We start from the raw sequence: 12,646 nt of genomic DNA on the forward strand, positions 1-12,646 counted from the left end.
TCGCCCGACCTGGGTGCGAGATATTTCGCCCCGCTCTCTCCCTTCCATTGTGCAACCCAAAGATGAAAGACCGAAGGGGAGAAAGTTAAAGAAATCGCCCACATGCGCTGGATCAGTCCACGGCTTGGGGAAAGGCATCCAGAGAAGGTGGGAGCGGAGAGTTTGAAGTCTTTACGGGCGGGAAGATGGCGGACTGGAGCTGAAAGTGTTGATTGGGAAACTTGGGTGATTCTTGTGTTTATTTACAATCCTCTTGACCCAGGCAGGACACATGCAGGCCAAAAAACGCTATTTCATCCTGCTCTCAGCTGGCTCTTGTCTCGCCCTTTTGTTTTATTTCGGAGGCTTGCAGTTTAGGGCATCGAGAAGCCACAGCCGGAGAGAAGAGCACAGCGGTCGGAATGGCTTGCACCATCCGAGTCCGGATCATTTCTGGCCCCGCTTCCCGGACGCTCTGCGCCCCTTCGTTCCCTGGGATCAATTGGAAAACGAGGATTCCAGTGTGCACGTTTCGCCCCGGCAGAAGCGAGAGGCCAACTCGAGCATCTACAAAGGCAAGAAGTGCCGCATGGAGTCCTGCTTCGATTTCACCCTTTGCAAGAAAAACGGCTTCAAAGTCTACGTCTACCCACAGCAAAAAGGGGAGAAAATTGCTGAAAGTTACCAAAACATTCTAGCGGCCATCGAGGGCTCCAGGTTCTATACCTCGGACCCCAGCCAGGCGTGCCTCTTTGTCCTGAGTCTGGACACTTTAGACCGAGACCAGTTGTCACCTCAGTATGTGCACAATTTGAGATCCAAAGTGCAGAGTCTCCACTTGTGGAACAACGGTAGGAATCATTTAATTTTTAATTTATATTCTGGCACTTGGCCTGACTACACCGAGGACGTGGGGTTTGACATCGGCCAGGCGATGCTGGCTAAAGCCAGCATCAGTACTGAAAACTTCCGACCCAACTTTGATGTTTCTATTCCCCTCTTTTCTAAGGATCATCCCAGGACAGGAGGGGAGAGGGGGTTTTTGAAGTTTAACACTATCCCTCCTCTCAGGAAGTACATGCTGGTCTTCAAGGGGAAGAGGTACCTGACAGGGATAGGGTCAGACACCAGGAATGCCTTATATCACGTCCATAACGGGGAGGACGTAGTGCTGCTCACCACCTGCAAGCATGGCAAAGACTGGCAGAAGCACAAGGATTCTCGCTGTGACCGGGACAACACCGAGTACGAGAAGTAAGTGACGGGCCTCAGCGGGTTAGCCCCGGGCCTTGCTCACCTGGGTCCAGGTGTGAGCTTGGGGAATGGGGGTGGGACAGGGGAGCCCCTCCAGTCCTCTTCCTCTTGCTCCAAGCCTGGGATGGAGCAGCCTGGTTCTTCGGTGTGTGGCTCGGAGCTGAGGACCCAGAGTTGGAGCTCCTCGGGCAAACGGAAAAGCCTGGAGCACTTTCTTGGGCCAAGTAGGTGACAGTGTCTCCCTCTTGCTTGGAAAACCTTCAAGGTGATGTGTCTTCTATGAAGGGTGTGAGTTTGATCCAAGTTTGGAACCTGCGCTTCAACGGCGGAGCCAGGAGAGTGTTGTGAGAGGTTATAGGGACCCCAGAGGCTCTAAATCCACCCAATCTAGGGACCTTCCACCCAAGACTGATGCTTTATTTGCTGTTCTCACGAGGAGGGAGGGGAAGCTGCTTTCCCTGGGATTCTCCCACCCTCCAGTTGTCATCTTTCCGTAAACCTTAAATGTGTGTTAGTAGTGGAAGTGCTCTAATTTTAGCTCCTAAACTTTCTGTGCCTGTCTCTTCCCTACTCCCAGATGGCATTGACTTTTATGAAGGGGGACTTTAAGCTGGTTAGGGCCTGTGATCTTGCATGCACGCATGCATTCATTCATGTGTGCTTGTTGGTATGTATATATCCTGCCTCCCCCCCTGGGAGAAAGCTGTTTGTAAATCTGGGCCTCAGCTCTACTGCAGTAAACTCCAGTTGCTAATTTAGATTTCCTCTTCCCTTTTGTCTTTATCAATTTGCATGTAAATCAGAGACTGTTACTCTCTGAATGCGTGGTGAGATGCCTCCTCACCCTCTGGAGTGAAGCAAGTTTTGTCCAGTTGCTAAGTAACTGAGCTGGAGACTTTGTAGCCTTTCTCACTCTTCCTTTTCCTTCACAATGATGGTAACTGACACACTGGACTAGAGAGGGGGGGGCTGTCAAAACTAGTTTCCACCAATGGGCTTTAATCTGAGCTTGGAGGGTCCCTTTCCTGGTCGATGGGGTGGGAGCTCTAGTTACTCAACTTGTGTCTGGCTTTGAAAGAGTTAGTGAGCTCCTACGGTGCATTTCCACGTTACGCCAGTTAAAAACCAGAGCAGCCTTGTGCTACCCAAGGAAGCAAGGGGAACCTCTCCGCTGAGTACAAGAGGTTGGCGGATTTTGCAGTTGATTCATGAAATGCAGAATAGGGGAAACGCTTCGCAGACCTGATTGGAACCGGAAGGGGCATGGTGGGGAAAGGGCCCTGAAATGAAAGGTTTGATTGTTGTCTGTGGATTTCCTCAGACACTCAGGCCTCTTGTCGGAGGGACTGGAAAGGAAGTTCAAGTCCTCCTGTACTTGATCGTAGACAGTAAAGGAGAAGGGATCAAACACTGGGATTCCCCAACCCCCAACACCTCTTGCCTTTCAAGCATAAGCAAAGCCTGAGGCTGTAGGGTCAATTATGAATCTAAATTGTCCCCTGCTTCAGGGGCAGTTACCTGTGAATGTTGGGTGCAGTTGCCCTGGCTTCAATTTTTCTCACAAAAGGAACTGTGGTTGGTAATGAACGCTTTGTTTACACGACATTTACATTGACCTATTCCTGTGGGTGCTTGTAACAAAAAAATGCTCATAGCCTTTGAAGAATTTCTTTGTCTGGTTTATGGTGGAGTAACTCGAGATGAAGTCTTAACCTTTCAGTCTAAAGCAGTCTTACTGAATTTTGTAGAAAGATCATGATGGTCTTCATTCTTCCAAAGGAGCTGGACCTGAGATCTTACCTTAAGAAATTGGAATTGTGCATTTATTTGGGAAACACCCTCCATCCAATACAACAATCATATCTGCTTTACCTTCCTAGGCCTCAAATGAATATTAAATGTCTACATTCTCTGCTGAAGCATTTTTCTAGAGATTTTGGCAATGAGGGAAGGAGGGGTTCGTTTTCTAGAAACTTTTAATTTTTGCTCATTAAATTTCCCTAATTTTTGACCCCTTTGTGATTGCACCAAGAAATCTGATACCCACGCCCTTGTTTTGGTTTATTTTTAAGGCCACAAGGGGTCAGGCCCTCAGGATTGAGTCTCCTTTGAAAAGTGGCATTTAGTGAGGAAGGCAAGTTGCTTCTTTCTCCTGAGCAGGGGTTTCTTTCACAGCCACTTCTGGATTTTCTTCATTCCTCTTTTGCATACTTTCCAGTGCTAACCTCGTTTCCTGGGATGGGATGGTGCTGTAGAACATTGTATTCATTGGCCTGGTTGACCTGGAGTTTTAACTCATTCCTCTCACTGAGTTATCTGGATGCTTTATCGTTGCTAAATGGTGTTTGCAAACACGATTGCCTATTGCGTTGACTTTGGAAGATATGAAGATGAAGAATGAGCTCTGATGTGATGAGAATGCTCACACAGCAGGCAACCTGTTTTGTGCTCTGAAGTAAGCCCAACTACTGTACTTTGCTATTTATCCTGATGTTTTCTGGAAGTCAGCCGTGCATGTATCAGACACAGAACTCCTCCAATCAAATGCTAATCTCGTTCCAGCATTCTAGAGGAGGATGTTGCAGTTAGGTCTATAGAAGTTATCTAAGTTCGACTTCTCATACTGCCTAATGGTGTGACTTCTGATTCATCATCTTGAACCTTAGTTTATCTTTTGGTAGACTGGGTTTTAGATGGCTTCAGGGCACTCTATAAGCGTTCACTTGATAATGGCTTGTGAAAACAGAATCTGTTTTCATTTACTTCTTTTTTTTATTACCAAGTGTCTATGAAAATGCTTCAGTTTAATTTGCTACCACAAGTAACTACATATAACTTTGCTCTACAATTAGGGGAATGATAATTAGATTGAAAATTTACGGTCTCATGGCCAAGTTAGGATACCATAGAATATGTACAACTAAAAAAGTTGCTTTTAGTGAAATTTAGTCTTAAGTGACAATAAATACTTAGTTTCTTCATCTCACCGTCACTTTTGTGAAAAGCAGACATTTATTGCTAAAGGTATAGAAGAGCTACGTGGAATAAAGGGAAAGACTTTTCTCTTGTAATAGAGCAATAGTTGTGACCCAGACGTCTAGGATTATATTAGAACATCCATTTTTATGACACTCATAATTAATTTTCATCAGTTACATATATTCACAGATGTAGATGACGCCGGCTAAAAGAAGTTGATGTGGTGATTACATGATTTGTAATGAGGCTTTAGAGAAATTCTATTTTACATCTTTTGAGCTTCTTATGCATTCTTACAGAATGACCGTAGTTTTTGCATGAACTACGTAGTTCAGATCCCTTCAGAGGGCATTATTGTGAAACTTCAAATTTGGCTTTCTGAAATAGAAGAAAGAGAAGGAAATGAGAGGTGGCTTCTATCTTTGACCCCTCCGAGGAAAGCGGTGGAGAATATTTTAAGGTGCTCTTCTGGTAACAGGCAGGATTCTGTGCAGGCCTTTTGGACACCTTTTTCCTGTGTTTGTTGAAGCTCAAAATCCTGGTATTTTTAAGGGTCCCGAGGTTAAGGAATCATTCGACTTCCAAACATCCTCCTTTTGCTGATGTGGAAACTGAGGGATAGACTGATGGATTTGCTTAAGGTCAGAAAACTGGTTCGTGGCAGGGGTAGTCCTAGAAAGTAAACCTTTTTCTGACTTTCTCTTCCTTGACCTACAATATTCTATCTTTAATTACAAACACACTTGAAAGCTCTCCAGACACTGGAAGGTCCTTGTTGATGGTGTTTCTTATAGGATTTCTCTTGGACTCATTTGGGAAGCTGATAAAGACTTTGGACAAGCTTTGTGGGAAAAAAAAAAAGAAGGCACATAGATGTATAATTTGTCATCTAGTTTTAGGAGTTGGTGCACAGCCACTACTAAAGGGCATTGTCAGACTTGAGAACTTTTGCTCTCGGGCTTGCATATTTCTTTTCATTGCCAACTAAGTTGGAGGTCCCTGGAGCTGCTGTGTCTGAGTAGGAGTTGTGGGAACCTTTCAGTTTGGCCTCAAGGAATTAATTCACTGAATGAGAAGCTGAATTCAGATGCATTCATGGCAAGTACAAAATGTGTACAAGTAAATGATGTGTTTATTCCCCCTTTTCCCAAGCTATGTTCCTAGACACCTGAGCCAGTTCGCGATCCAGCAGGGAACCTTGGAGGCATGAAAGGTGGAAATTGTGCTTCTCAGGTTTTAAATGTAGAAGCACCCTTTCCCCCACAGGTGTACAGTAGCACCAACACATTTCTAAAATAAACCACAAAGTCACAGTTTTAAAATAAAGCTAAGGCCAGCCCTAGGCTAATCTTGAAGTTGACAATTGTGTCTTCTTGAACTGAGGTTCTTAAACTTTCTCTAACACTCTTCCCCATTACCCCCCGCCCCCAACCCCCACACTTTTCTCAATTCCTCTGAACTTGCTTTCTGGAGAGAGCTCAAGAACCTGGTTTGTAAGGAATCCCTAAAGGTTGGGGTTCTGTGTGCTACTGCTAAAGACACTGTAGATTGATTGAGTCCAGTTCAACAAATGACCATTGCCAGTAGAGGCCTTGACCTAAGCCTGCAGAGAATGGCTTGCTAGGAAGGCCCTGCCTGTGAGAGGCCACGTTGGTCGTCCCCGTGACTGTGACATCAGCTTTGGATGGCATAGACTTGGCCAAAACGCGTGTTCCCTTTGTTGGAAGGCCTGTGGATGTGCCTCCCCAGAATTGTGACAATGAGACACCTGCTGACAATGACCTTGAGTATGCCAAGGTAACACCAAAGGTTGTGCTTGGTAGGGCCTGGCTCCTCTGCTCATGGGTGTCTCATCAGGCCACATTCCGTTCCAGGTGCATGAGCTGAGGCCTGCTCTGGTGAGGTGCATCATTGTAGGCTGCACAGCTTGTGGGGCCTGAATGGGGGCTACAGCCCAAGCTGTGTGGCTCCTCTCATTTCTCTGAAGCCTGCTGCTCCCTCCTGACCGTCATTTTCCCGCCTCTTCAGAGGAACCTCTCTGGCTCAGTGGTCACTAGATGCCCCAGACTCTGGAGCATGTTTGTGCCTGGATGTGAACATAGGAGTTCGCATTTCCTTGAGCTCAACAACCATCTGGTCTTCCTTCAAAGCTCTTCTGCCCAGTGACCAAGTTCCTCTAATGCGCAAGGACCTCCTCACAATTGCATGGCGTTTGTCCAGTGCCTGACGTCAGGTTGCCTTTATTAGCACCTTAAGCCTTTCAACCAGTGTAAGATCTCCATTTTACAGATAGGAGTGCAGGCCTCGAGAAGGTCAAGTAAGGAGCCACAGTTGCGTCCGGTGAGGACTCGGTGGTGTCCAAACCAGGCATTCTGAATGCCGAAGACAGTGCTCCCTCGACAGGACGTTACCACCTTAAAGAGCCAAACAACATGTCTGCCTGTTCACAGTTGTGTGTGAGTTTAATATCATTCCAGTGTTTGTGCATCATATCTCTCCACCCGCCACCCCCCCACCCCGATTTCCTTTCTATACACGTTTTCCAAGGAAAAATTTGGCTCAGAGATGGGATCAAGATGGCCCCATTTATCAGCGTGGCGTGCTGCAGTTCATGCCATGGAAAAGAGTCAGACCACAACTTAATGGCTGAACAGCAAAAGCATTGAACTCCTTCAACTCTTCCGTTCAGTTCAAGGCTTGTTAATAACTCTGTGTAGATTCTGGCTTTCATTCTCTCCTAAAGCTCTTCCCAGAAAAGTGAGGCAGTGAATGGTATGTGACCTTTGCCCTCACTGATAGCACCTTGCGGAGTTTGCCCTCTCCCAGGTGTCAGTGAACCCGTGAGAGTGTACTGGAGTGACCACACTAGGTGTCAGGGAACCTGTGAGATGGTACAGGAGTGATCGTTGCCCCAGGTAAGAAGGGGTGATCCTGTAGAAGTGGGAGACCCGCTGGAAGGTTCCACTTCGGACAGAATGGGCCAAGTTTCTAGAGCATAGCACACCACTACTCTCTACCCTCAGGATCCCTATGGAAAAACAGTGGTTAAAAAATTATGAGTTATGCAGAGCCTAAGACCTGGGTTTGAGTCTTGGGTCGGGAGGACCCTCTGGATAAGGGAATGGAAACCCACTCCAGTATTCTTGCCTGGAGAGCCCCATGGACAGAGGAGCCTGGTGGGCTCTGCAGCCCATGGGGTCTCAGAGTCGGACACAACTGAGTGACTACCACAACCACAACCAGCATGCAGAGCTTTTGTGAAAAATTAGGCAAATGCAAAAGATAGGAATATGAAAATAAGTTTCTTCTCTAATCCCCACAATAAGAGCTCACCACTATTGTTAAACTTCAGAAGCTCACCTTTTATAACCAAAATGTACACCTCTGTGATTATGTCATTCTGTCTCTGCATATCCAAGTACCTTCTACAGATATGTTAATTACTGCTTAATTAATAGTAAACAATGAATCTGACACATTTTCTTTCAGTGTCTTGTTTGTGCCAGACACATAGGTGTTGGAGCTTGGGGCATCCAGGAGTGAACACAGCAAACTTCCGGCCAGCCTCCTCAGTGGGTTTTATAAAGTCAGAGTCCGACTTTAAATGTATTTTTACATGTTGCTTTTTTCTTAACATTATCCCAGAGCATTTTTCTCTCCCTCTAAATAGGAAAAGCCTATTAAAATATTAAAATAGGATTTTTAATGGCTGCGTAGTTCTTTTTAGTAACTCATGGCTATATCCTAGTTGATTTCCATTTTCTGAGTTAACAGATTTAACTTGTTTCCCGTCTTTTCTTGTACTTGGGCCTGTGATGAATGTCACTGTACTGAGGATTTGTTTTCTTCTTGACTAAGGTCTCTCTCGGAAAATACAGCACTTCCTTCCTCCCAGCCCCCACCCAGATCCCTTTTGGAGGAATAGCTGTTCTTGAGGTGAGTCTGAGCACCCATTTAGAGAAGTAGCCATCATGAAATGACTGCTTAGATAAACATTTGTAGGTGTTAATTGGTCCTGCAGGGGGTCTTTGAAGCTCCCACAGCTCTGGTCCCTTTGAAGTTTTGTTTTTGCTGGAGCCAAAACCCTCTGTTGTGTCTCTTACTGAGTAGACTTCTTCCTCCCTGCATTCTGCAGTCCTTTCCTGGGATCTCAGAATCTGTGGGGCTAACCTGGGTAGGTGTCATTTTTTAAGTTAATTGTATCAGTCGCTCAAAGTCCCTCATCTCTTTTCTCTTTGGTTGTTGAGTTTACAGTTCTTTGGAGGTGAATTGAGGTAGTGGCTTTGCCTGAGGGGTGTCCAGGTCAGATCTGGGATTCTAAGTGCAAATGAGGCACTATTCTAAGTGATTTAAATACCAAGTCAGGGGGGGATTGGTTAGGGCTCAGCGCTTTCACTGCTGAGGGCCTGGGCTCAATCCCTGGTCAGGGAACTAAAATTCCACAAGGCTCTCTGTGTGGCCAAGAAAAGAAGAAAGCAAAAAACCAAGAGAGAAAACAAAGTGAACCGAATTCCTTAGGCCTAGTTAGTTAGGCTCTCTTTGCATCGTAATTGCTTTGAGCAGCAGTGAGTATTCTGGAGAACTTTGCTTGTCTTGTGTACCTTCTTGTTTCCCTCAAAGCCCTTTAGAAGAGTGCAGCGACCCTGGACCAGGGAAGTCACTGATCCACACACATTTCTGGACTAGGTGATGAACCTCTCAGCCTCAGTTTCCACATCTGTGAGTGGGGATCACAACCCCTCGCTGGGACATTGAAAGGAGGTAGTGTGGGTGCATGCTTCTGATGCAAAAACTGGTAAATGCTAATGTGCTCTGCAAGGTGGTGGTGTTTATTAAAAACCATCTTCCTGCCATTTTCTAATCAGCCACAGAGGTTTGCTTTGTTTCATAACTTGGCTCTTTACTAAGCCACAGAAATAACTGCTCACCTCTCTCTTGATGTGTAATCCTCAGGAAATTGTGGTAGGTGCTCTGGAAGGCTACCCATTGTTTCTGTGGGCTGTGGAAAGATGTAGATGGGCATTGGAGCTTGCAGGTGGGCTGGGGCAAGGGTACGAGAAGGTGGAGTGGGCTGTCTCTGGGGCAGTCAGGCACTGCCTTGCCTCCACATCCTCCAAGTTTCCTGGGCGACTGCTCCAAGAATGCGGATGGTCACTTTTGCAGGTGACTTCGGCACCCTGATCGGTTGAGGGTAACTTTTGGGAGAATACCGCATGGGTTGGTTCCACAGGCCCTTAGGTTGCAAAGAGCAGAGTACCACTCAGGCCACCTTAGGTCACAGGATTTATTGTGAAGGGCACAGGGAACAGAAGCTGGACTGGAACTGCTCCAGTGAGTTCTCAGGACCCAGCACAACACCTGGGTATCTCCATCTGGACCTTCATCTCTGCCCTGGCTGGCACCTCTGTCCCTGTGTGTGTCTGCCAACCACGGGCCAGTCCTTCCTGAATTCTCTCATGCAGGCGCTGGATGAAACCAGCCTGCTTGGCTGCCCTGGGGATCCTTACTCCTTCAAGGGAGAGCCATTTGTATTAGGCCACGTCTCTAGGTCTGGTGGCAACCTCATCAGTTAAAAGGCTGCCCTGTCAGATTGTCATTCTTGATTGAATTGGTGGCTATCCTTTTGCAAAGAGCAGCCTAAAGTTGCTTCCTGAAACGGGGGCTGTGGTTAGGGGAAGTTGGCTGTGGTAAACACTGTTGAAGCCATATCCTGTTGGCACTGACAGATTTGAGCCTGGTTGATGATGATGATAGCATTCTTGAGAGCGTACCATGTGCTGGGTAATGGGCGGTATCTTCTTGAATCTTTATGTCCACCCAAGCAGGAAGATATGCATTTGAGATGCAGAACAAAGTTCAGAGAATCTTTATAAGTGACTTGCCTAAGTGCACACAGCAGGGGTACCAACCAAGGGCCATTGGCATTCTGCGCCGACGTTCTTCACGTTGGCCATTGTTGCTTCTGCACAGCTGGAGTTGATGTCATAAAGACCACACACATGCGTCAACAATAGCGTGATTGATTTATAGAATATCACTCGTGTTTCTCACCTAGAATTTATTTCATCTTACTGAAGAAGAGACAGTTTTAACCAGCTTGGTCATCTGGTTTCTTAGCCCACAGCAGATTCAAAGCAATCAATTTAAAGAGAGAGGGATTCTTGGGAAGGCAGGTCTGGGAAGAAGGGACAGCTGGCAACCCAAATAGAAGGAAGCAGGCCGGGAAGTGGCAACACCCAGAAGAAGTAAAGAAGCCCTGAAATTTTTTTTTTTTATTTTTATTTTTATGGGAGTGTAGTTGCTTTATAATGTTGTGTTAGTTTCTGCTGTACAGCAAAGTGAATCAGCCATACATATACATATTTTCCCTCTTTTTTGTATTTCCTTGTTATTTATGTCATCACAGAGCCTTGAGTAGAGTTCCCTGTGCTCTACAGTAGGTTCTCATTGGTTGCTAAGTTTATACGTAGTATCAGTGCTAGTCTCCCAATTCATCCCACTGTCCCTTTTCCCTCTTGGTATCCGTACATATGTTTGTGTGTACATCTGTGTCTCTAGTTTTGCTTTGCACATAAGTTCATCTGTATCGTTTTTCTAGATTCCGTATATAAGTGATATTATATGGTATTTTTCTTTCTTACTTCACTCTTTATGACAGTCTCAAGGTCCATCCATATCTCTGCAAATGGTACAATTTCGTTCCTTTTTATGGCTGAGTAATATTCTATTTTATATATATATATATATATACACCACATCTTCTTATCCATCCAAGAAGCCCTGCCATTTAAGCTCAGCTGGCCCAGAGCCTGAGCGTGTCCTACAGATATCCCATACGTGTGCCTGTGGGTCCTGTCCCCTAGCTCTGTGGCGGTCACACCGACCAGAGCTCCTGTAAATATTGGATAAACTATGCCATGGCATAGTGCTGACCACAAGCCATCACTTGTGTACACTGGCCTTTGTTTAAGAAAGTCAGGGAGCATGTAATGAGTTTTATAACTTTTTTTTTTTTTAACCCCTGTGGTGAAAATAAAAATATTTTGGTGGCCCTCAAAAGAAGCTCTCCATTTGAAAGCTTATCTATTAATACTAAGCTCAGCAAGTTCCCCAAGGGCTCGGGGTACAAGGGATGTCCTTGGGATTTGTATCAAAGTTCTGGTATTTGTTGCTAACTCAGATTTCTGGGGTTTTATGATACATATCAGTACTGTAATGAGAAATACGAAGTTTTCTGGTATTGCTGTGTGGGCCTGTGATGCTAGTTATTTTTGATTGACTAGTCTTCCGAGTGACTTGGGCCCTGGGCTCAGGTAAAGAGCTGCCCCAGGTGTGGAGTGTGGAGGCTAGGAATTAGAGAGAGAACGTGCCCATAAGGGGATGAAGAGCCACTTGTCTAGAGCTTAGAGGCTGCCTGGATGGTGCGTTGGGGCACATGTCCTGCTTTTCCCCTTTCTAGGGGCGTCCAGCATGGGGACTAATGGGTGAAAATCTGGAATGGATTTCATACATCCTGCATAAATGCTGGCATTCTGACAGACTGGTGGGAAGCATCCGCAGCAGCACTGATAAACATAGGACCGTGCCACCATGGTACTGGGATTTGCCTTCGAGGCTTCTTGTTCATTCCATACAGTATGGTGGGGGTGGGGCTGGAGCAGGTGCAGCTCCACCTGCCTTTCTGTCCTCAGGCTCTTAGTGGAGTCTCATTCCTCCTCTTCCTCCTTTTCCCCTCATGCCCTCCTGTCTCTCTCTTGGAAAGCTGTCCCCTGCTCCGTTCATTTCTTCCAGAGTCACTTCCTTGAGGCCCCAGACGTCTCACAATCCCCTGCTTTGGGCTCTTGTAGAACTGTTCTACCTGGCACGGCTGTGTTTTTTTCCATTTGTTTAACTATCTGTTTTTCTCTCTTTCCAGAAATTGTATAGGCCCTAAGGGGAGGATTCAGGTTGGTTTTTCACTGAACTTACTCAGCTGATACTTACTGAGCACCTGCTGTTTTCCAGGCACTGGGGATTCAACACTGACCCAAACAGACACACATTCCTGTCCCGTGATGGCCCCAGTCTAACGATTGGAGACTGATAACCATGTCTGTTGTGCCTATGTTAGAAAGCTTTGGATCCTGGGAAGAAAACAACCTATGGAAAGGGGTGAAGATATTGGCTCTCAACCTGGGGAACTTCTGGAAACGGGGCCCAGGTCCTAGTCCTGGCCAATCAGACTCTTGGGGGATGAAGTTCAGGTGTTTAGAAACGCTCACCACATGATGTGGATGCACAGTGAGAATGGGAGTGGGGCATTTACAGTAAATGTGGGGGCAGGAAGGCCCTGTTGGTAAAGGGACACTGAGCCCAGTCACTGATGTATCTTCACAGCCTAGCACTGTGCCTGACCCACCCACACTGGGCACTCAGTTTTTGGTGGGTAAATGAA

General features: G+C 46.2%; 1 protein-coding gene across 1 annotated transcript in view; it reads left to right on the plus strand.

Moving 5' to 3' along the window:
• The first annotated feature begins 6 nt into the window (after positions 1 to 6).
• The window catches only part of EXT1 (exostosin glycosyltransferase 1), a 314,014-nt gene continuing 301,374 nt past the window's right edge, over positions 7 to 12,646 (plus strand). The window contains exon 1 of the mRNA XM_010863424.1: positions 7 to 1,233. Within this exon, the coding sequence (XP_010861726.1) occupies positions 272 to 1,233 (962 nt within the window). The 5' untranslated portion in view covers positions 7 to 271. The remainder of the gene's footprint in view (positions 1,234 to 12,646) is intronic.

Source organism: Bison bison, unplaced genomic scaffold (assembly GCF_000754665.1).
Source record: "Bison bison bison isolate TAMUID 2011002044 unplaced genomic scaffold, Bison_UMD1.0 scf7180017864491, whole genome shotgun sequence".
NCBI classification, from domain to species: Eukaryota; Metazoa; Chordata; class Mammalia; order Artiodactyla; family Bovidae; genus Bison; species Bison bison.